This window comes from Ptychodera flava, chromosome 8 (genome assembly GCF_041260155.1).
Source record: "Ptychodera flava strain L36383 chromosome 8, AS_Pfla_20210202, whole genome shotgun sequence".
In the NCBI taxonomy this organism is placed as follows: domain Eukaryota; kingdom Metazoa; phylum Hemichordata; class Enteropneusta; family Ptychoderidae; genus Ptychodera; species Ptychodera flava.
This window is the reverse complement of record NC_091935.1, coordinates 29,218,221-29,243,174: the sequence shown is the minus strand read 5'-3', so window position 1 is coordinate 29,243,174 and position 24,954 is coordinate 29,218,221. Positions and strand designations below refer to the sequence as shown.

The 24,954-nt window shown below is 38.8% G+C and overlaps 1 protein-coding gene and 1 long non-coding RNA gene across 3 annotated transcripts in view; one reads left to right on the top strand and one right to left on the bottom strand.

Annotated features, from left to right (window-relative positions):
• LOC139138978 (muscle, skeletal receptor tyrosine protein kinase-like) overlaps positions 1-17,699 on the top strand; it is a 48,505-nt gene extending 30,806 nt beyond the window's left edge. The window contains exons 3-11 of the mRNA XM_070707634.1: positions 5,097-5,369; positions 6,299-6,426; positions 6,700-6,860; positions 7,524-7,775; positions 8,319-8,503; positions 8,771-8,794; positions 9,280-9,368; positions 10,708-10,858; positions 11,272-17,699. Of these exons, the coding sequence (XP_070563735.1) occupies positions 5,097-5,369; positions 6,299-6,426; positions 6,700-6,860; positions 7,524-7,775; positions 8,319-8,503; positions 8,771-8,794; positions 9,280-9,368; positions 10,708-10,858; positions 11,272-12,443 (2,435 nt within the window). The 3' untranslated portion in view covers positions 12,444-17,699. The remainder of the gene's footprint in view (positions 1-5,096; positions 5,370-6,298; positions 6,427-6,699; positions 6,861-7,523; positions 7,776-8,318; positions 8,504-8,770; positions 8,795-9,279; positions 9,369-10,707; positions 10,859-11,271) is intronic.
• A 3,361-nt stretch (positions 17,700-21,060) lies between these two features.
• Positions 21,061-24,265, bottom strand: LOC139138977 (uncharacterized). 2 transcript variants are annotated; one of them, XR_011553702.1, is made up of 4 exons: positions 24,049-24,265; positions 23,014-23,121; positions 22,139-22,224; positions 21,061-21,472 (listed from the first exon to the last, which is right to left on the bottom strand). It is a non-coding gene; the product is annotated as an uncharacterized lncRNA (long non-coding RNA). The 2 variants fall into 2 exon arrangements; XR_011553701.1 differs by having other exon boundaries at positions 23,014-24,265.
• Between the last annotated feature and the right edge of the window lie 689 nt (positions 24,266-24,954).

The window sequence follows — 24,954 nt, the reverse complement described above, 5'->3', positions numbered from 1 at the left end:
CACACGGAACAGAAAATACGTGTATTTGTCGACGTGAACATTTGTCTTTTTCTCCATGAAGTGAAAATGTTAAATATTTGTGTCCAAAGTACGACAATAAATCAAACAATCTCTGCGACCGGTCGTGGATCAAAATGTCGGAGAAAAATGTAACACTTTACAGCCACGACCCCACGACCGATTTCGAAGGAAAACCTTTGGAAATATACTTTACTTTCTCTCAGTGTCCATGGCCACGACCCCATGACCGGTTCTGAACGGAAAAACTTCGAAAAATACCTTATTTTCTCCCGACATGCATCGCCACGACTCCACGACCGGTCGTGAAGGAAAAACTTCGAAAATATGCTTCATTTTCTCTCAGTGTCCATGGCCACGACCCCACGACCGGTTCTGAAGGGAAAAACTTCGAAAACTACTTTATTTTCTCCCAACATGCATCGCCACGACCCCACGACCGGTTTCGAAGGAATAACTTTGAAAAACTTAATTTATTTTCTCCCAACATGCATCGCCACGACTCCACGACCGGTCGTGATGAAGGAAAAACTTTGAAAAACTTCTTTTTTTTCTCCCAACATGCATCGCCACGACCCCACGACCGGTCGTGAAGGAAAAACTTTGAAAATATATTTCATTTCCTGTCCATGTCCATGGCCACGACCCACGACCGGTGGTGAAGGAAAAACTTCGAAAAACTACTCTATTTTCTCCCGACATGCGTCGCCACGACTCCACGACCGGTTTCGAAGGAAAAACTTTGAAAAACTAATTTATTTTCTCCCAACACGCATCGCCACGACTCCACGACCGGTGGTGAAGGAAAAACTTTGAAAATATATTTCATTTCCTGTCCATGTCCATGGCCACGACCCCACGACGGTGGTGAAGGAAAAACTTCGAAAAACTACTTTATTTTTTCTCAGTTTGCATGGCCACGACTCCACGACCAGTCGTCATTGGAAACTTTGAAAAAATACTTTATTTTCTCCCGACAACCTTGGCCACGACCCCACGACCAGGGATGAAGGAAAAACTTTGAAAAAATACTTTATTTTCTCCCGAAATAAAATACATTCGTTTCTCTCAGTTGCATGGCCACGACTCCACAACCGGTCGTGATAGAAAAACTTTGAAAAACTTCTTTATTTTATCCCGACAACCTTGGCCACGACCAAACGACCGGTGGAAATTGAAAAAATTTGAAAAATACATTCTTTTCTCTCAGTTTGCATGGCCGCGACCCCACGACCGGCCGCGAAAGAAAAAAATTGAAAAAAACTTTGTTTTCTCTCAGTTTGCATGGCCACGACTCCACGACCGGTCGTAATTGGAAAACTTTAAAAAACTTTATTTTCTCCCGACAACCTTGGCCACGACCCCACGACCAGGGATGAAGGAAAAACTTTGACAAAATACTTTATTTCCTCCTGACATGCATGGCCACGACCCCACGACCGGTGGTGAAGGAAAAACTTTGAAAAACTACTTTATTTTCTCTCAGTTTGCATGGCCACGACCCCACGACCAGTGCTGAAGAATAACTTTGAGAAACTACCTTATTAGGCTATGTCCTGACATGCATGGCCACGACCCCACGACAGGTGTCGAAGGAAAAAATTTGAAAAACACTTTATTTCTATCCATTTGCACAGCAATAACCCCACGAGCTATCGTACGACAAAGGGATACAGAGAAGCTGTGCATGTTGTTTAAATATGATTTAGCATATTTTATTTTCTCCCGACATTTATCGCCACGAACCCAAGACGCTAGTGATTTCAAAACTTTCAAAAAGTACTTTAGTTCAACCCATGTGCATCGCAACGACCCAAAGATCTATCCATCTCCATCTATCTGTACAACTCCGGGATGCAGAGAAGCTGGACATATGAATAAACTTTTTTTTCGGTCAATATCAATCCCACATCCGGGTATTTTTAAACATGATCTCATCACACAAGGCGCATAGCATTGTGCAGCAGTTCACGACTGATAACGGTCGTACGACTGGTCGTGAAGCGTGCTCATAAAAATCGTTGGTTCATTTTGGGCCGGGTATCCGTCGCAACCCATCGTAGCAGTTAGCCAATTTTAACTGGTAATTTCATTGCCTTCTTTATTGAGTACAGGGACATTCATGCTGCTATCAAATATAGAGATAAAATAGACACGACAATTGTCCCCAGACGCGATGTCGATATTTGCTGTCATGGAATGGCTCTACCGATGTATGACCAGAGTTTTACTTCCCGATCTCGCACCAATTGAACAAAATTTGGATGTCGTAATTAACTTGAACTTTACATCTGATAAATTGTCAACTATTTTTTTGACATCGATTACACCTAAGACATGTTAGGGGGTGTTCGTGAAATGCACCTTTTGTTCGGTATTTAGTTTGCAATATTTTACAGACGGAAGAGAACTGAACATAAGCTACGCAACAGTGACAACGTACTAGTTTATTTGACCAAGACGTACATGTACACGCTCTCTCTCTCTCTCTCTCCTCTCAAAAAAATACTGCAAACTGTAGCCGTTCATGCCATTTAGCGCTGTGCCTGCTGGTATTTCCGCGATCGTTAGGAGTAGAAGAGGTGTGAATGATTCACTTCCAGTCTGTGGTAAATGACTTTCATGAATATTCAGTCTCTGAGCAGCGGTAATCCTGGCGGTAAGCGAGGCAGAGGTATAAAAATGATAATGTCATGGCCTTGAAGCGAAATCTGTTCGGAAAGATTATCTACCTAAACAGGGCAACAGTAACAGGGAATGTCAACTCATACCAAATCATTTTGCGGGATTGACGACTCCTTGGGTAACGCCATAGTGAATGTAAGCATCGACCTGGCGGGACGCAATCTCACAGCTGATGGCAAAATTAATTATACCACATCCTATCGTTGGAGGCGCCATCATGTTCACTTTGACGCTCACTTTGACGCTCAGTTTGACATTTTCCACAAAGTGCGCGATCGCTCAGTTTGACGCTCAGTTTGCCATTTTCCACAAGTGCTCGATCGAGCACTTTGACGCTCACTTTGTCAATTTTTGGGGTCTTACATACCTCATGAGTATAGACTTGTTTATTTGGAAGATGGTATGGTTAGGTATGTCATAAAAATACCACGACTTCTCGTTTTTCATCACCTCTGACAGTAGATATACCTCTAGGTAAACAATGTGCGGCATTCCACTGCTTGACTGATTACAAAACCCAGTCATGCCATGCCGTGGTCTTCCAACTATGATGAAGCAGCAAAGCGCATTTATCTTGCATTTGCTGAATGTAGATAAGGAAGTCTATGTGTTGTGTGTAATAGTCACCTCTTCTTTCTCAACCATCTCTGCCATCCAGCTGTCCAGCTCTATGTCCCCCTCTCTCGTGTGAATCACTATAAATTCTACTTGTAATCAGATTGTACCGGTAGGGTACTTGCAAAGGCTGTTATCTCATGATGTCTACACCATTCTGAGTGGTACTGCGATTCAAATGCATAGCTACTGCTGTTGTTTTGTACCAGTATTTATGTGATATTATGCCATGGTTTATTTTTATTTTCTGCATCAGAAACTACCGCCATATTGTCCCATCTAATTATAGCCAGGGCTGTCAGGCAGATAGCTTGCAGCTTGTATCTACATCAGCAGTACAGCAGCTGTGCATGCATTAGTTTGATTCTTTCAGTCTGGTTTGTCCGCCAATAACATTGCACTTTGTACACTTTTTTGTGGAAAATGAATGGAATCGTGGTTTTTCTCTTATATGCAAATTAAAAGTATTATGGGAAAGAGAGAATGGATCAGGGATGTCACAGCTGTATGTGTGTCTTAGGTGTGAATGATGGACAGCTCAGCAAGTCCCATGGTATAAACAAATAGTTTGCCTAGAACAGTGGACTTGCCATCTTCCTTGCAGATGGCCCTGTATAATTACCAATGGAATGAAATGATAGATATGTTAGAGGGACTGCAGACTTTGTGTAGGCTGCAGGACTTACTATATGTAGGTTCATACCAGTTCAATAGAATACTGTTTGCCCCTCTATGTTGTCATTTGTTTGTTTCTGAATATCTTTCTTTCATTGTTGATTACTCAATTCAGTGTTTTGCTGACTTTTGGTATAAAAGTTAGATGGAAAGATCTGTATCATTACTGTTGTCTCCTTGTATGATACGTCAATGAGAAACCTAAGAAAGTATCCATGGAAATGGACCAGACTTGCATCATCTATTTGCCCCTTCCCCATTGCCTTACATTTCAGAATAAATGTGCATGGTGCCTGCCTTCGTATAATACTAGTATTTGTAAACTAGGGAAATCAAATTATGTGAATTTTATTTGAAAAAATTTACCACCTTTGACAAAAGTTATGTATTGAGATGAGAAATATGGATCGAAATATCAATGTGTGTCATTGTGATTGGATTGGTGTGGGCATCGTCAGAAGGTATTGGAAACGTTTCTGTTTTGTTCTAAACAAATTCCTGTCAGCTCATTGTAAGTTTTTGAGTGTAAAAAGTTTTCAGAATGTGTGTTGTATGTTTGTGGTGGTGTTTGTGGTTGAGGTAGCAGAGGTGAAGACAGGGTTGGGTGGAGGGGCTCTTTACAGGTATCCTGAAGCATTGTGGTAATCCAAGGGTCATAAAATTTACGACTGTGCTGCTAAAATACACCCCTAAAATATTTATCTGTTGTAAATTTATAACACAATATTTGGCAATCATGGGGCTTTTTGATTTCTCTTTCCCGTTCTTTGCACACCCGACTAAAGACATTAATGTACCTGTTTCTGTGTATCAAAGCACATAGTTTGGATGTTTGCAGGTGTATCTCTGGAGGCCATGTTGGTGGAATGGGGTCATGGGTAGGAGTTACCGAGCGCCTAACATGACAGCTGTCTTATCAAGTCGTTGACCTTTGAACTTTGTCATGTGAACTTTACAGCATTTTACACTTGTGAAGAAAACAAGTGTCGACAAACAACCTGTTTACAGCTAGTTAATGATCAGAGGATCTATATTTATTGTTATATGTAGCATGCATGTAATTTACAATTGATGGAATTTTTTTCTCCTTTTTTTTTCTCTAGAACCACAATTTTCTAGGCATCCTTCCAACGCAACTCAGCATGCTGGTGGGAAGGTGACATTTCGCTGCGTGGTGAGCGGAACTCCTGAGCCTGTTGTGTCTTGGGAGAAAGATGGCGAGCCGCTCCCTGAAAATATGCAGAGTAGAGTTAATTTAAAAAATGGAAATTTGAAATTAAAAAATATTGAACCGGCGGATGCTGGATTTTATCGTTGCATAGCAACAAATGAGATGGGGACGACCTACTCCCAGACTGCCTATCTCACTGTGCATGGTAAGTATGGCTGCCTTTTGTATTTTTCATGTGGAATCTGCATTTTGAGTGTTTTACAGGGACGATTTTCACACATAAAATCCATAAAGATTTGAAACTTGGCCAACCATAAACACATAACTGGCAGCGTTTCTTTGTTTTCATGGCAGAGCCTTCTGACAGAGTTCCTGGAAATTTGTGACATTTCGAAGTAGCCTTGAAACTGTTGGTTCAAATTGATTTTCTGCTCTAGCATAGAATTTATGACTGTAAAAACATCATCAGGTTGGTTTCTTTGCCTGAGCATCTTTCAACTTAGTAGCCAGGGAAAAAAACCCAAAGTGAAATGAATGTATTGCATGGTTGTGTTCAGCCAATCAGTTGATCAGAATGGGATGTAGACTGCGATGATGAATAATAATATGATTATAGCATAAAGCCATCAAAATACCAGTGCCCACTGTTTAAATATAATGTATTGAGCGAAACATGTCCAAACCTATGACAAGTTTATTAATTGGAGAAGTTTAGAAATGTTTAAATAACTGCCCTTTGTGGTAATAATTTACATACAACTATCGCTTCTACTATGTGTGTATGTTTTAATTTAGTCAATATCAGTGTCATTTTCAGTAAACAGCTTGTACCATGTTGTTCAGTATCCCTAGTTTGAACAAATACCAGACGAGGTTGCAGTAGTACGTTTATCTCCTGTAAACATGATTTCTAGTTGATCTGCTGTGACATACATGGCCAAATACTTGAATAAATGTATGGTTTTGGTGCCATGCCGCTTTTTACCGACTTCAGATGGTAAGTGACAGGCTTGATGGGATGAGAGTTAATGCTACATTTCGTCAGTATTTTATGCTCTCTATAACTTGTTGTTGATTCTCTCTCTCTCTCCTCTCCCTCCCTCCCTCCCTCCCTCCCTCTCCTCTCCTCTACAGTGCCTGCGAAAATTATAAAGGGTCCACAGAGTTACAATGTCACATTTGGCACAGTGGTCAATCTAACCTGTGAGGCCACTGGGATTCCAACGCCAAAGTTATTTTGGAAAAGAAATGGTGCACTAGTGGTAAGTCTGAATATAGAACAATGAAGTTTGAAATTTAAGGTGTTGAGGGAATCCCTTAGTTAAGATTCCTTTAATAATGTGTAGGGCTTTTTGACTTAATCTTCTAACATGTGAGTTGTGATGTCATCAATAGCAGACATGTTAATTTAATTCCCAAAAATACATCAATACAAAATGTGCTCTGAAACATTGCTTTACAAGTTTTTTAAGAATTTATGCCTCAAAAAATCAAGCTTTCAAGGTTTGATTTGGTTATTTACTCTTTTGCCGCAGTATTCTGCCAGTAGAACGAAAACTTATGATGAACCAGTGCTTACAGTCAATGTTACCATGCCTCTCAACTACACATGTGCTGCTTCAAATGATCCAGTCAACATGGTTAGCATTTACGAACAAAGTGATGTTGCTGTGATAACTGTTTCAGGTAAGGACAAGCTTCTGATGTTATTGTTGAGAGATCTTATAGGAATTATGTAGCATACAGCACGTCTCTTTGTTATAGTCAACAAGTAAAGCCAGATCTGAAAGTGATGTACCTGACAGTGCACAATATTGGTCTCTAGATGGCGCTGTGTATGATTCCGCAAACTGGACTCTATCGTGTACATCACGTCTGCATGGCTTTGTGACCTCATCTTGCATACTAACGTATCATTTCTATTTTTTTTTCCCATTTGTATTTTCATGTGGCATCAACAGACAGAGGAAAGTAAGTAATTTTCAATTTATAATCTGTTAAGATAGCAGAAAATAAATAAGCATCTAATTTTACCTCATTATGTGCATCAGAATGTTTCAAAAAAACTTTATAAAGAATTTTTGCGTGTAAGGCATTGATCAAACTGGCTACATATATTAGCACACATGAATACTGTTTTGTTGTCTTAGGGAACCCTTTCATTGCTTTTTTGTAGCCACTTGACCCCTTAGGATTACAATGATTTGTAATGTTGTTCACCGTGCCCATATATCTAAAGCAAAGCCTTACTTCATCTCCCAATGACTGTCACTATGTCCACTTATGTACAGTAATAGCCATTGCAAACAACTTGTTCAACCAGGACTTATAAACTTTATTTGTCTTTTCTCCTTTGCAGGCCAGCCGGTTACTGTAACGTTTACAAAGGCAACGTGTGTGCAAAACATTTCGGCGCCAGGCAGCGTGTATTCTTCAACAACAGCTATGCAAGTGACATCAGTGAAGTGAGAGTGCGCAATCTCACTGTTGAACTGTTGAGCACCTTAGACCCAGGCTGTAGGCACCAAGCGGAGAAACTTTTATGCCACTATGCATTTCCAGACTGTGACAACACAGTCCCTGGTTATCCCATGCCAAAACCACTATGCAAGTACGTTGACAAATTCACTTTGTTGTATATTCTTAGTGTATGAATTTATGTTCAAACGTAGACCCTATAAAACAGGGACTGGCAACTGCGGTCCTTTCTTATATGTCATGTTTGTTTTGTAAATCCCCCAAAAAAATTGTCATTATCACCTTGGCCGGCTCAGACGGGATGGCCTACTTGCTTTCTATGCATCCATGTGTCAGACTAAAATCAAGCCTAAGGAGTCAGTATGCTGATATGGCGTAACCGTGAACAGCAGTAGTACTCAAATTTGAACAGACCTACGTACCAATAGCGATTGGGGATTTGCAAAAGGAATTTAAATTGCTGGAATCATAATTGCAAAACTAATGATAGAGGGCGCTGTGTAAAATCTCATATTTGAAGTATTGAAAGTGAGCAGCCAGAGCTAACAATTTCTGTGTTGTATCATTTGCATCTCAACACCACTGACAGTACATTATGCACAATATTCTAACTTTGCCATCACACAGACCAATAAAAGAATACTCAACCTTCATTTTATGTCCTTTTCTTTCACAGAGAAGAGTGTCTCGCTGTACAGAAGGCCTACTGCAAAATCGATTGGCCCCTCCTTGAGGACAACATCAGCCAAGGAATCCATCTGAAGTCAAGGGGGCCTTACCGTCTTCCAGACTGCTATGCACTACCAAGTATGCACGACAAAACAGGCCGGGGCCTACAGTGTTCTGCATCACACATCTATGGTAAGTTGTATTTCAGTCTGTGTTCTCCAGGTCTGTTTCACAAAGTTTGCTGGGATTGGAAATAATTCAGATGATGATCAAATCAATAATCTTTTTTAATATGCACTCTGTCATTGAAAAATTGCCCCAGTTAGGGCAGAAGATGAATGAGATAAATGCAGTGACCATGAAAAGGGATGTTTAATATGACATTGTGTCTGCCATGCTTTGGTACTTCTCCCAACAAAGTCGTAGATTGTAATTCAGAGGTTATTTTTTCCATTGCAGAGGAGAGAAAAGATTTAACTACAGGTCAGTTGCTTCTTGTTTCACACACTTCTTTTTATAACATTCCTTTCATCTTTCTATGTCATCCCACGTCAGTGATGTAACTGTCAGTTTATGTATTTCGTACTTTCGTTTGTGCTGGTTTTCAAAGTGTGTAATGTAGACAGGAGTTCAACTACTATCCTAAGAGAGGAGAAATGTCACATATCACTTTCTGCATGCTAAGTTTTTCAATCAACCGAACAAAAATGTTTTCATCTTTCATATGTCAGGGCATCTGTCAAAACTGTTGATACATACAGAAATTGGATTTTATCACTGTCGACATCAAGGGAGCCCTCTGGTGGTCACATTTCACAATTCAGTACATACATTCAAAAACCCAAAAACAAAATTAATACCAAAAAAAATGCTAATGATTTATAAAATTTTCAGGACAAACTTTTTGTCTCTGGTATCCTTTCATCAAGCATTGTAACATTTGTACGTTTTGCTATCATTGCCTACAGAGTCGTGTGTATTGGGCAAAGGTGAATACTATAGAGGAAAAGTAAATATTACGGAAAGTGGATTACCGTGTCAATCTTGGTCGTCCCAGGTAAGAATTGATTTATGCCACATTTCCATAGTAAGTGCACAGGGACATGTAGCAGTGTTTATATCTATAACGTCTCGGGGAGTCTCTGTTTCTACTACATAAAGGATTTCAAAATGTTTTATATGAATGCAGACAATAAATGTAAGTCTTTCATATCTATTTATCTATCTATCTATCTAGCAAATTTGTATAGTGCCTAATATCCAAAGTTAAACAATGCTCAGTGGCGCTTAGAGTTGCAATGAAAATGCTCTCTGGAAGATGTAAGTTTTTAAGCGTCTTCATAGCTGAAAGCAGCAGCAGATGCCAAGGAAAACGTAAGAGGTGTTCATTAAGTTATAGAGTATGTGACGGGGATAGATATTCAGGCTCTCAAACTTTTACAGTATTCATTTTACCTACCACTGGGTGGGGAGTATTTTGAAGCTTATCGAGAGTAAAACATGTTAACCGGGTTTAATAGTTTTGTGAAAATCTGGAATTTTATTTCCGCCAATAGAGATAATAAGGGATGGTAGCCATTTTGAATTTCAAATATCTGTAAATTTTGGATAATTTATGTCTCAAGTACCAAATTTGCACCTTGTCCTCCTATTTTTATTCTTGATTTTTAAAGTCAATTGTTGAAAGTTCGAGCAACATTTTAAGCCTTTTAGTTTCCAGGCACAAACAACCTTAAAAACCAGTCACCCCTCCACTTCCATGTGTAGTTGTTGAACTTTGCCATAGAAAACAGAATTCTACTAAAGTGAGGTGGTGAAATGGTTAAAAAAGTCCTTTCAATGTTGTGACTTAGACTATTCCATCTTTCCAATGACATCAGTAGCTGTCCTAATAATTCAGTATTTTGGGTTTTCAGCATCAACGATTTTCTCATTCCACTCCCATACTTGAACTTGAAGCACAGAATTCAACATGTCAAGTCCATTATATAGTGTGTTGTGTTTATTACTGTCAACGTCTGAAATTAAATTCTAAATTGATTTGTTTTGTACGCCTATTGGACTATGTACAACTGAATTTAAGCATAGCACTATGTCAGGTCTCTGTGAGTGGACTCGTTGTGGCAGTAAGTCAACAAGAGAGGTAGAATGGTGACATGTATATGGTCCCATAATATCGTTGCTCTTTGATGTCCAGGGGCATTGTGGAAATGATTGAGAATCTTTTGAAAATTTTACAGATCACCACCCTAACCAAAAATTGCTGAAGTAACTGTACAATGCCAGGCCGTTTGGCTGTAGGCTAATTGCCACTATCGTACCAGAGGAAACTGTGACACAAAGTGATGGTTACAAAGTCTTCAAGTAACTATCATTTCTTTCCTTCATTTGCATAGACACCCAATATGCATGACTATACTCCAGATGTCTTTCCTGATTTGCCAAAGACTGAAAACTACTGTAGGAATCCGGCCGGTGAAGTGAACAAGCCATGGTGTTACACCCAGGAAGGGAAGAGATGGGAATACTGCAACATATCACATTGTGGTAAGTCCTCTTGAAAAAAAAAGTCAGCTATGACAGCAAGCATTGCAGCAGCAATGCAGTGATTTTACCATCCACATTGATCATTATATGTAAAAAATGAAGCCAGTCCATCAGATATAAAGGTGCAGAAGTCTGTCAGTGCCCATTTGAAAAGATAATTATCAAGATATATCAATCCATGTACTTGACAGGGAATCTCTGCTGAGTGCCAAGGGCATCTTTGATATATTTCTTTATTTTGTTGTTTTAAAATCTAGTCTCCGCTGAGTGCTTTAGATTTACTTGGCTTGTAAGAAGAATGATGTGGTCTGTCCTTGTGGAATTATTGCGTATAATGAAGAGAGGGATAGAGAAAATAACGAGCAATAGATCATGATTTTTTTTTTTCATTCATGTCTGTTTTAATATTTCAGAAAATGACACCCTGGAGTGGACCACACCATCTGTGGATAGAGTTACCATCTCAAGGCACTCACCGGGCGGTAACAACGGCCTAGTACTGAAAATCAGCATAATTCTTAGTGTGGTAGTGACTCTTTTGATCATCGTGGCTGGCTCCTTTGTGTATTGCAAATGCAAAAAGCACCGGAAGTATTCTATGTACGAGTTCCCAAAGAATTTTGACATCAGCAAACTGCCTGAGAACCCCATGTACCAGAAACCAATAATGGAGAGGACTCTCAGCCAGAACCTGGAACCATTGGAATACCCGCGGAATAACATTGTGTATATCAAGGATGTGGGACAAGGAGCATTTGGCCGAGTTTTCATGGCTAAGGCACCCAGAGTGACGGCGGGACAGGAATACACAATTATTGCTGTGAAAATGCTGAAGTCTCAAGCATCCCCTGTGATGCTGCAGGCTTTTAACAGAGAAGCTTTGCTTATATCAAAATTTAACCACCCAAATATAGTCAAACTCCTAGGAGTGTGTTCTATAGGCAGACCAGCGTGTCTGCTACTTGAATACATGGGACAGGGTGACTTGAATGAATTTTTACGACTTCGGGATCCCAAGCAACTACTTCTGAATCATCTGCATCCAGTTGCCAGAAAGCTTGGGCTACGTCTGAAAGAACAGCTGAGTTTTGCACAACAGATAGCCGCTGGTATGGCATACATCTCGGACAAAAAATTTGTGCACAGAGACTTGGCGACGAGAAACTGCTTGGTTAGTGATAATATGACTGTAAAAATTTCTGACTTTGGCTTAGCTAGGTTTATTGGCCAGCACGCCCATTATAAAGGAACAGAGGGAGACGCCATCCCTATACGCTGGACAGCTCCGGAAGCTGTGATTCATAATGAGTTCACCACGTACTCGGATGTTTGGTCGTATGGAGTGCTGCTGTGGGAGATTTTCACATACGCACTTCAGCCGTATTATGGCATTTCGCACACAGAGGTAATCAGGCATGTCCAGTCGGGTCAAATTCTACAGTGTCCAGACAATGCTCCTGAGGAGATCTACCAGTTTATGAAAATGTGTTGGAGAATGCTGCCCATGGACAGACCCTCATTTTCCACCGTTCATAGCATGATCAGGCAACTTCAACACAAGTTTGCTGGACAAGAGGTGTGTTGATATGTGGAGTGGATGGTCCAGTCCCAAGTGCCAAATCTATCATCTTTTTTTCAGTTTGGCAAAATGCAGCACTATTTTTGCATTGCAAAGTCTTGTCTGAAGCTCTCTTAGTGTCATGTGTTGTGTAGCTTGAACTGTAGTTATAGCACAGGAAGTTAGAGAACAACAATTTGAATAGGTCTGACCAGGATTTTGGTGTTCCCTAAAAAGACACCCAGAAATACTAGAAAGCTAGTAGCTACCTTGTTAATAATCCACACTGGGTCTGTTTATTCTGTTGCAACACAGTTTCACTGAAGTCGGTACATTGAACTTTACGATCACTCTCACCTTCAGTTGTTCTCTGGAACATACCTCCTGATCAGACCTAGGCACAAGGCGATTACCATCCACAACCACTCGGACACATCTGTTTTGTGTTGTCAATAGGCTTGACGGACAAAGATATGGGGGAAGTGAGGGGGAGGGGGGCGCTAAGGGATCAGAGTGTAAAATTACAGCTTCATTTACTTTGAAATCAGACGGTTGTCTGTGCATGCTTGTTTGTGTGTGCGTGTGTGTCTGAGTGTGTGTATCTGTGTGTGAGTCTGTATTGAAATGAGACAATGAAATGACTGACACTTGTGTGCACACAAGCACACCCAGCATACCAGTAAGATGAATTTCATCTACAAATATTTTTTTAAAGAATATACGACTTAAGAGCAACTTTATAAAAGAAAATGATAATATCACATTGGTATGTGTCACATACTGGTTTTGTGTTTGATCAAATTTACTCCTTTAGTCGATCTCAAGAGCCTCAGTAGAAGAATAATCTTCACCAAGCTAGGGGGAGCCCCACTTATAAAATACCTATGCACCAATGAAATCAGTGCTACCACTGTAAAGCTCCCCTAAGTTTCTAAAAATTTACTTACTTTTCAAGCCCTCTGAACTTATTTCTGATACCGATACTTAAGAAGTATTATGTCTGACATTCCTAATACTATTGTACTGTACTATCAGTGTTCTACAAAACAGTAACATATATTTTCAGATTTAAATAATTTTTTTTTGAATAGGCTTGTAAGATACTTTCAAATAAACATTTTCTCTGCTGGATGGTCCAAGTAAGTTGTTTTATAACAAATGTATATGTATAAAATTGGAAGATGTTCTCAATTACAGCAATATATGGGAAATTCTTTATCTTATTAATGTCTGAGTATTCTAGATGTCTTGTGAGTTGTATCTTTAAATATTTTCCTATGCAAATATTAGTGCTGGCACGGTCTTCAGATATCCATCAAGTATATTCTTTTCAAACATTTCCTACACGTTTTTGTCTCTGTCACTTTTTGTCTTGCAAGATTTGTAGTGTACTGTGTTGTCACGTCTCAGTTGTTCTGTCAAAAAAGCAAAGGGTGAATTTTTTTGAGGGAAGCATGTGCTAAATATGGCAAGCCTGCAAAACCAGTTCAAGCTCTCGGTTGACTGTAATATTACCCCTAACCTAGGGAGTCTGCTGATAATCAGGTTAGGAACAAAATAGATAAGGAGCCCTGTATGAAAGCCTTGTTTTTGCATTATAATATCTTTTGTGAACTTATTGTCAATCATCCTGAAACTGATGAAGACAAATTTCCCTTGTTTTTAATCTTTGAAAGGGGACAGGAAAAATCTCCAAACAACTCAAGTTTTAACCTTCTGGCAAGTGCAACATTTCTACTCTAAAGAAATTTTGTCTCGAAAATTCACTGCTGACGTTGTTTGTTTAGGAGACATTCTGACAAGGACAATGACATACTGACTTGGAAAATTAATAGTTTTTACTGACCGACACCATTGCTGCGTGCTCGAAGTGAAAAATTTTGAATAAAGCGCAAGGTTTACGCAGAACAGGTTTTGCTGATATCAGGACTGACATCTTAAGCTCTATCTTGAAAGAGTGATCAGTTTTATCCTCAAGGGATGACCCAACCACAAGGCAAAATGACACCAACTGCACTTCTCTTTTAACGACAACCCACCACCATACAGTCTGCATCAGTTTTTTGCACAACTCCAACGATTAGTCTATAGCAACTCTTGATAAGACGGCAAGAATAACAATTCTCTTATCGCGGTTTATTAGTTTTTCAGGAAATTTAATATCCAGCATGATATTAAACCCCTCGAGTCTCATTTCGCCAGTGCTGTATCTGAGAAATATGAAAAACTGATCCTTGCTTATTATTTCTTATCAGATTGTTATTACTGTTGTGGCAAAATCTCAAGTTAAGATAGAAAAAACAGGCGTAATGGGAATCTTACCATTTTTTTCAAGGATATGATAAAGGAAACTTGCAAAAGAAGAAAAAACTAGTATGTTCTGTCAGATGGTATAGATATACCAACTGTGTAATAAGTGTATTTCTGTGCTATGTTTGCATGTTACTGCAAGGCAGTGTCCCTCCATGCTGTCTTATAAAATGGTTAGAATTTGGCTTATGTTGAGGAATACTTTCCCAAAAAAGAATTGAATATTTTCATCATGTGGAAGCTACTTGTTTTGTATCCCATTCATGCCATGTGAAGTAATGCAAATTAGCAGAGAGGGTTATAGTGCGTCAAGAATACACAAACAAAATAAGAGTGTGTAGGTAAATTACTTTTAAGAAAGGAATGTGAAAAGAAACGGTTATAGGGACAAGGCTGACTGTTTCGTGGTTCTCATTTTCAGCTCTTCTGATGTTTAACTTTAAAGAAACACAAAAGCCGTTTTCTCTGTGTGAGCAAAAGTATCATCACAAGCAGATCAGTGATTATTTCAGCCTGTGTTTTTATAAAGTTTTCCATTGAAACGTTTCCCAGTCTAGTGACCCATCCAGATGTGCACAAGATGTGGCGAATTTCATGAAATAACTCTAAACAATGTCACATACTATCCAAAATGGACAGGATATTTTGTACACACACAGAAATCAGGAAAAATCTTACTTTGAAGAGTTTGTTATAATGATATGGACTTGAATCGAAATGTTAGAAAACGTAATGTCATTTGTGATAAATGTCAGGAGTTGATATTGTAATAAGAGGTACTAACATTTCTTTGTCAGTATTTAAGTTTAGATGTCATTGATAACCAGATCAATGTGCCACTCACAGCATCTTTGAAAGTGATCTCTGTGAGGCAGTTACTGGTTGTACAAGTTATCAAGGTCAAGTGTGTCAGTGATTGTGCCTTTACAGTCTTGCAATTTTATCAAGGACAGACAATGCATCTCCTCAACTATACATATTCAAAATACTCGCGTATTTTGAAAATTTCCACAACTCTGAAAAATATATGCATAAACATTTGTATAACAGTGAGCTATAAAAAATTTTTTTGCATACCGAAAGTTTTTTCTACTGAAACCCAATAATCCAAGATTTTACAATGAGACCACTCTGATGTTACCACTGCAGCATATCAGTTGGAGAAAAGACATGAAAGTTAGAAACAAACAAACAAACTTATCAACTTTGACAGTTCTCTGCAAAAAAAAACCACCAGTATACGAGTAATGCTTTCACACAGGCTTGCCAAAGTCCATTCTTTGCTTTTTAGTCTGGTAGAAACTCGCCAGCAAGTGAGTGCGTGCACATAGATTCAATCTCAGTCGACTGTAACATTTTCATCCCTGTAGCTTCAGTGCGGTAGTTGTGAGATGTAAATATATTATACCACTGCACTGTGCCATGGGTTTAATCATTACCAAGTTCATTTACATGTACAATTTTGAATCAGTTTGAAAATGAGACGTTGACTCATGCTGAAAGAAGTATGAAATGTCTGTGGATTGACAGAAAAATGGGAGACCAACTGACAAACTGCTCATTGAGGATGTTTAGTTTTACCTGATCTGATAATACGGTTCATTTTCTAATTTAATCAACCACAGATGATTTTAGGCACCGTAAACCCTCTTGTTGGTTCACATCATTCACTTTGTTGCTGCAAATCTTGTTTTATTACTGTACATTTTGCCTGCAGGTACAGTGAACAAAAAAAAAAATTTTCATTGTCCAAGAGTCCTCTTAGGGGAAACAACAAGCCTGCTTCATCTTTATTGCTGTAAGGTTTTAATGGTCTGCATGTATCTCTTACTACAACAATTGCGCTGATCTTATCAGCGCTCCCACTGAGACTCGGCTCATCTTCCTGACGGCTGAACTCCATCGGAAAAGGTCAGCCCAGGAGTACCGCGTACCTCAAGTGTAATTATTACCGGCACTAAAAAAATGATTGCTATGAGTTTTGAAGATTGGGGACACTGATGTGTATGTGCACCAGACAAGATAGGGAGTATTCCCAAAACATCAGCCAGTGAATCATGTTGGATTGTGTATATATATGTATAATTAAACGTAAACCTTCTCCAAGGCCTGTGTATCTTCAGCCACACTCAATTAGCATCTACCGTCTAGGAGAATTGTAATGGCCACTTGTCCCAAGTCACCTCTGTAATGTTTTGTTACTCTTTCTTACTTCAAAATCTCCAGTGGAGAAAGACTGTCTGCATATTTTATAGTTCACAAAAGACTGCAAAGAAAATAGCACAATGGACACAGATGAAAGCTTCAGCATCTTATGTAAGGATTGTGGGAAAACGGCTCAACTTGCAAAAGAATATGGTGGACCCTTTGAAAGGGAGAATGTTCTAAAACGATAAAATGTGACACCTCTTGTCTTAATACACCAGTTAAGCATTTCAGAATCGTGAAATGAAGTGTTCTACTTTCTGTGTTTTTGCCGCATCAGACCAGGATTGTGTGATGAATTTGTCAGGTTGTTTTTGTTGTATACTGTTGTGTTGTTGTTGTTGTTGTTGTTGTTGTATGCCCCTTTCAGTACTGTTGCTACTTATCCTTGTCTGGTGTTGTGTAATGTAATTTTCACTCCTGTAGTTTTCATATTTTGTGTGTTCCTAGTTTGAAAAGTGATGTACTGTCTTCCAAAAATGTACAATTCCTCCCCTCCCTGTACAATGGTACCATATCGCTTACTGGGGAGGAGGGTGGATAGATAGATTAATGAATTTCAAACTGCCATGTATGTGTACAGAGAACTAAATGTATAGTTTTTGTTTGCTTTCTTCTCTTTTTAACAGACAAAAAAGGTTGCATTTATTTGCAATTTTCTGTAGGAGATATATGAACTGGTCTTTAATGAGAGTTATACTGTTGTACAAAGCAGTATGCTTGACATTCCAAGTATTAAAACCCACAGCTACTGGTATAAGAATTTTACTGCCTTGTCTCTCTCATTTTTTCCAAGGGTAGGGAAGCTTGCACATTGATTGGAAGGCCTCCCTCCCCTTTCCCAAAGTGTTTTGCCCCAGTGAACTACCAATTGTTCTATTGTACTATCAATGCTCTAGATCTTTGTTGGACCTGTTTTACAAAAAAGGTAATGAAAAATGGTGCTAGATCTTTACCTTAAAAAAATGTTTAAATTTTGTATGGACTGGTTGTGGTGGACTGGATAAGTGACAAGGAATCGTTGAGTCTCTGACAGAACTGCCATTAAATTCAAATTGGTAAATTTTAAATACTTTGCTTGATTTTTTCCAAATTTTCATGATTACCTAGTATTACATGATCCAAGCCTAATAGCTGAGTAAATGTTTCAAGATAAAAATTAACCCATTTGAAAACAGCTGAAATGCTATCTGAATAATCAAATAAGTAGGTGGAAAATCCCATTTGGCTCAGTTTCATGTTCCATATAAAATTCGAACTCTTGGAATAGATCATAAAATTCTTAATGTTTACCCTCAAGTGTTCAACTTCACCATATTGTCACCCATCTCTGCCTTTTGGGTTGGAAGGAAGACAATATTTGAGTTTTATAATGCAGTATCTTTTATATCTCTGTGGTTTCAGCGTTTGAACCTCGTGAATGAGGCTTTGTCTTTGACAGGTCATTTCAAGAAGAATAGATGTCCGTCGAAACTCTTTAAAAAGTTAAAGTATAAGACGAATGTACATCCATCATTGAGAATGGATTCATGCGAGTTGCACATCTACCGGCAGCAAAGATTGTCCACAGTACTGAACCCTCCAGAGAGAAGATCGCCCTCAACGACGATGTGGTGATATTGTAACGTGTGAGGTGGTACCATAGACCCTCTTTTTTAGGGTCTGTGGTGGTACTTACACTTTGGTGGTTTTAGGCAGTCGTCATACGTGCCGTGGTTGATAGGAAATCTAGTCATCTCCAGAACTACGTGACGTCTACATTACGCGTTCATTACATGAAAAAGACTCATGTATTTGCCCACTTGTATCCACCAAGATGCCTGAAGCTTCACAGGGAGAATGACGGGCTTAACATTACTTTCTCCATGCCACGTTCACCACAAGTGTAGTAATTTTAGTTTCTAGGGCCTTCGGAATTGTGTGAGTTTTAGCGTTATTGTGGTTTCTTCATCGGAACAATATCTTTCCTTGGGGGGGGGGGGGGGTACTTCTGATAATTTCATGCGGAGGGTGTGCCGCCCAAGTTAAAAACATCTACTCATGTATATTCCAAAAATATGACCCATTTAGGCCAAAACAAATTATAGGTTTGTTTGTGGTCATTGACATGTGGCAAAAATGATGCGGTGACGCGATTTTTGTTTTTCAGTTTGTTTTTTAACTTTGATGGAATTTGATACATTTTTCCCTTTTTTCCAAAGGGGAAAATGAAAAACAGGAAAAAAAGAGTTGACGCGCACACTTTGAAATGATGCGCGCGATGACCAGAAACAAATCAATTTTTTTTTGGCCTTAGGGATTTCCTTGACAAATTTGGGGAATTTCCACCTTTATTCTGTTGCGTGTGAAGGTTTTCCTAAAGCATGGAGCTTTTGCTTTGTTATTAACCCATGTTTATTTTCGTGAAAAAATGACCCATTCGGGCGGCACACACCCGTACACCTTTTCTATAGGAGTACCCCCCCCCCCCCAGGGCCGGCTGTACATAAAGTTTGTGAACACAAAGTTAGTACAAATATCCCTAACTTGCAACATTTAAATGTAAGTCTTGACTTGTAAATAGTCTGAAAAACCGGAACGAACTGACTTGGATACCAGCTGCGTCGAGAAGCTGGACTCCAAGACAAATCCAAGAATGAAATTAGTGACGTCATAGAAATTTATATGAGTTCAAAAAGTATTGAAAATATTTCAGTCAACCTAACTTTCTTCAAAACAACAAAAACTTGAAAATGTACGCGCCTCGAAAGTGAAATACTTAAACTTGCTCAATCTTTCCCCAATGAAACTTTTAACCACCCTCTTACCAAATTGAGAACAGATATCAGAAGTTACTGTGCAAAGTTTGGTACTACAGAAACAAATTGCCTGACGTTTTTACCGATATTTGAAATTCAAAATGGCTGTCATCCCTGTGTTAACTCTATGGGGAAACATAAAATTTTCGATTTTTGGATTGTAAAAATATTTCTCACTAAAAGAGCTTGAAAATGAGTCCCCAGTAGTGGTAGATCAGAAAAGGATTGTGAAAATTGGACAGTAAGAATATCTGTACGTCCCTGAAGTTAAATAGCACCCAAGATATCCCTCCCAGGGCCTGAGCGTGGGTGCTGGGTGTGGGTGACGGTTTCGAACTTCAACCGCATTTACTAGTAAATTGTAACATTTTTTTTTTTGCAAAATCTTAGAAACCTCAGATTTTCCAAAAATTTAATGCTTCATATTTCCACCAATTGAATCAAAATTGATTTATTTTACCCGTTGTAGAATTGTGTATGAATCCAATCGGCACATGAAACATTTCGATACTGGAAATATTGAGACTGGGTAAAACTTGCTCCCGCTGAGCAGCTGAACTGTGCCCAGTGGCTCTGTTCAAGCGGTCAAAGTCAACAGATCGTTGGTCAAGTTAGCAAGCAGCTTTTACGGCTACTTTAAGCGATATGCCGTCTGTGATGTTCCGTCTGATATCGCCAACAAGATACAAGGTCAACATTGCAAAGAGCAAATTTGCCGCGGCGGAATCTGGAGCTACCCAACTACCGCAGTTTCTGTCTCACTCAGATTCATTTGTTTGTTGTTCAGTTCAGTATTGTTGTCGCCTTCGACGGTACACGATGACTTAAACATACAAAAAGTTGTACATTGTTTGCATCTACGACTAAAATCTAATTGACGTACGAGGAAAATGACGTGTTCTTACGTTTTGATGTTCCAAAAATACTTCTCTAAAGATTTACATATTTTTAAATTAAATATAGCACACGCATTTATCACATTTTGGTTTATTTTAAGTTGGGTTGACAGAAACAGCAAGTACAAACAACACATATCTAGCGTAGGCGACAAGTACAGGCCAACCTGGTTTTCCGTGAGTTTCTGTGAGACACGAAAGGCCTTAATCATCTCCAATCCTTTTGTGTCTTTCTAACATTCTTTATTGTTTTTCTCTCCATCGATAGCCTAATATTCAATTGCACTTTGTGTAACTTAAATCATTCATATATATATATATATATATATATATATATATATATATATATATATATATATATATATATATATATATATATCTGTATATATATATATATATATATATATCATATATATTTATATATTTATATACAGTTGCTCGCTTTCTTGCATGATGCTCGTTGATTACTTACTGTATTTATTTATTGGTTTGTCTGTCTGTCTGTCTGCCTGCCTATATAGTTTGTAACTGTGTTATCCTATACTTGTTCTTGATCCCAGTGTCTTTGCAAGCTATAAACCGGTCATCTATTCCATCTCCAAGCTCAAGCTCACTACTTCATATTCTCTTCGGCAACATTTATTTTATGTCCATGCTCTTCTCTTCCGTGTAAAACGCATGCCCATTTGTCGACTGGTGCAAGGTCGTAAAACTTGTTGACATGGAGCTGGCCAGATACTGATCTTCACGATCTTCCCTTACACGGGAATAACTATGTCTCTAAACTTTGCTCCATATGAAATCTGTTTTTACAGCAGCACAAACTGGGACGACAAAAATTTTCTTCCTACATTTTTAAAAAAAGAAGGTATCAGATTTTCTTGAGATATCTTTCACTTTAAGAGCTCATCAAACAAATCCGCGAAATGGGCAATGCTCTCCACAATTTGATATTACTAGTATTGATATTCTCTGTGTCTGTCTGTCCGGCTGTCGTGGGCGCTCTAATAATTAGGAGACAGTACTGTCGGCTTTGTTAATTTCCCCTAGATCGTGAGAAGAGGACACTAAGTAAGTTATTCCGCTATTGATTCTGAAGTTATTTTTTATTGGGCTTGAGCTCGTTAGAGGATCTCATTGAGCGCATTCCGGCCATCAAGGCAGTCGAAATCAAGGCTTGATCGGAATCGTAGACCTAGCGTGATGTATGTCGATAGCGATAAAAAACCTTTGATTGTGAAGTGTAAGGCATCGTTTCCGTGCAATCTTCACAGCGAAACCCGTTTGATTAAGATTTCTGTAACATCTAATCGACTATTGTCATCAAATCAAGGGAAATTTAATCTAAGGTAAAAAATTACTCTTTATCGTGCAATATCTTCAGTAATACAACGATTTTATCATAATGGGGAGAAAGAGAGGCGACTGGCTTATTTATCGAAACTTAGTGATTAAAATAAATTATTATTGACTCCAGGCAGTGCCGTGCAGCGATTTGAATAAAAATACAAACCTTGATCTCGTCAACTTTGTTACATCAATTATAACTCGCTACCTTTTTACTTGATCATGATCGTCTTCATTGGTGCCATCGTCTTCCTGCAAGAAAACCAATCATTTTATAATAATATTTCATTGTCATGTTTTGCAGGGTATCATGAAATCAGTTTGAAGTTTCCGTATTTTGGCTTAATGTATCATGCAAGATACACTGTCTACGGTAACATTATCACCACCATTATCATCGTAATCATTATCATAATTATCATCGTCGTCGTCATCATCACCATCACCACCACCACCATCATTGTCGTCATCGTCATCATCATCATCATCATTAATGGTATCATACTCAGGCAATTTGTACATCTTCCTTACGTCACCTGCTTCATTTAATAATTACTAATAATTATCAATAATTACTTTTACCTGAAGATAAATCTTTCACTATAATCACTATCCCCACCACCACCATCTCCTCCTCCTCCTCCTCCTCCTCCTCCTCCTCATCATCATCATCATCATAATAATCACCATCATCATCATCATCATCATCATCATCATCATCATCATCACAACACACCGCATTAACCCTCTCGTCTGTTTGTTTAGTTCAGTAAGTTTATGTGTTCAATAAGTTCGACAAAAGCACGATGCCAATCCTGAGTTCACGAAGACTTTTGACGGTAAACAGCTGACGTAAAAACTCACACTACCGTCGACTTAACCTGTATCTTCAAAGCTAAATAGTGACCATAGCAATTATTCTTCAAACGGTGTAAGTACGTCACAGTTGAAACAAATATATCTAAGGTTCAACATTTAACCTGTGCATATCTAAAATCTATCTTTGCACAGACGAAAAAAAATGCAACTTATTAAACCAACCTTGTGTCTATTGCTCTCCAAATTAAATCTCGCTTGTCTCTATCTGGTAGATAACAGGACGAGATGACCTTTGTGTTACATTATATAATGGCGATCTTGTTAAGAAACCTGAAACGAAAAAATACGCTATGAATATACCGGTACTAAAGTGATTATGTGGTCGATTAGACACGCGGTCAAACAAGACACACGATGATCTGGCTAGATAAGCCTAGCTATTCACCAGAGTTCTGGCCTGGTGGAAAACAAGGGAAGAAGAAAGAAAAGACAGGCAAGTCTAGCGGTTGTGATAGTGCATGAAATTTAAACTGTTGGGAGAGGTTGTGTGTAATGATCGATGGAAGCGATTCGACAGTCGACAAAGCACTGAGTGATATAAAGTGGGGATAGCACACTTTGACTCACAAAATGGAATAATTATTATCTTAATGGGGTAATGGTAATGGATACTAGCGGTGATAGTCTCCGAGGACCCTTCTAAACAAACAGCATTTCCAGTTATAAAAGCAGAAATCCATCATCTAGAAAATGGTTTTTCGCTATCTGAACTGATAATCATCCACAGAGGCTCCGGGAGAAAATTGGCAGTGCCGGGTCGGTGTTCAAGTTAGGTGTAGGGTCCTCCTTTATCATCGATGCCAGACGATTGCTAGTGTGTTTGTTCGGACTAATGGCTCTTACTCTTTCTCGACTTAACCGGCGACAGAGAGTTATTAAAAAGTTGCCTTGTTTACCCAGTCTTAAAAGCCTGGGTTTGCGCCGTTACTACATAAATTTCTAGCGGAAAGAGAGACTGTCTCCTGAAGGTATTGCCACTGTATCAGGTGCGCCGATGTTGTAATATGCAATCTGACATCATATTCTATTTCCTAAGTAGTGGGCCTACATGCTCTTGTCCTGTAAAATCCGCAATTGATGACAAAATGACAACTGTGTCCTTCAACTTCACGAAAATACGACTTCACCGACCCGACAAACATGTTAGTCAATGTCGTCGGCATTTGTGCTAATCTCAACGGTGGGAGTATTACTTACCTTGTACACACAGCTATCTCGACGCCGGTGTCCCTATATTGATTGCGGGTCGAAACCCGGCGGCGCAGTCATTCTGATGTCAGACATAAAGTTTGTTTTAAAATTCACTTCCATACACCCATAACTACGAAGCTCATGAGTTTATGCTGAAGGAACATTAACAAGAACATTTGATGGTATTTTCATTATTTTTTTTGCATAAAACCTATTTAATTTATTATTCTTCTCCACATACATTAAGTTGACTTACAAACCAATCGCCTTGCCAATGACTTGTGTACAACATGAAGTATTAGTGTTGACATAAAAACCCTAGTTTTGACTGAAATCAATGCAGTTGTTAATAACAACATTGAACACATACAGACTATGTTGACATGTTTTACATCCAAGCTTTTCAACATTATTTTAGGAGAAAAACAATTAACAGAACAATTAATTAATTAATATGTATTTTACGAACACAAACTTACGAAAATACCGTAAAATGCATCAAATTACAGTTGGAGTAACTTTTCATATATCCAAGAAAATTTCATAAATATATACACAAAGTTTGTTAGATTTTATTGTAAAATCATTTCTGTGTACAGGAATTCTAATTTTCCTGTACAACTGAGTTTTTAGTGTAAAACGACTATGCCGATTTTCTTAGAAATTCTTGTTCGACTGCATGCCGCAAACCAGCTCCCAATTTCTCAAATTCAATCACAAAATACACACATCGTATACACCATACAGAGGCTCTCAGTTGTGTGTCCCTTAGGAGAAGCATCCTCCACTGAGCACTGAGCAACAGCCACTGAGGGACGGCACATTAATAGTGATGTACCCTTGTTTCAATTTCGGGTCCGTACCTAATATCTTTCACCACACTCCGGCAACATAGGCTCACGCGCTTGCAAG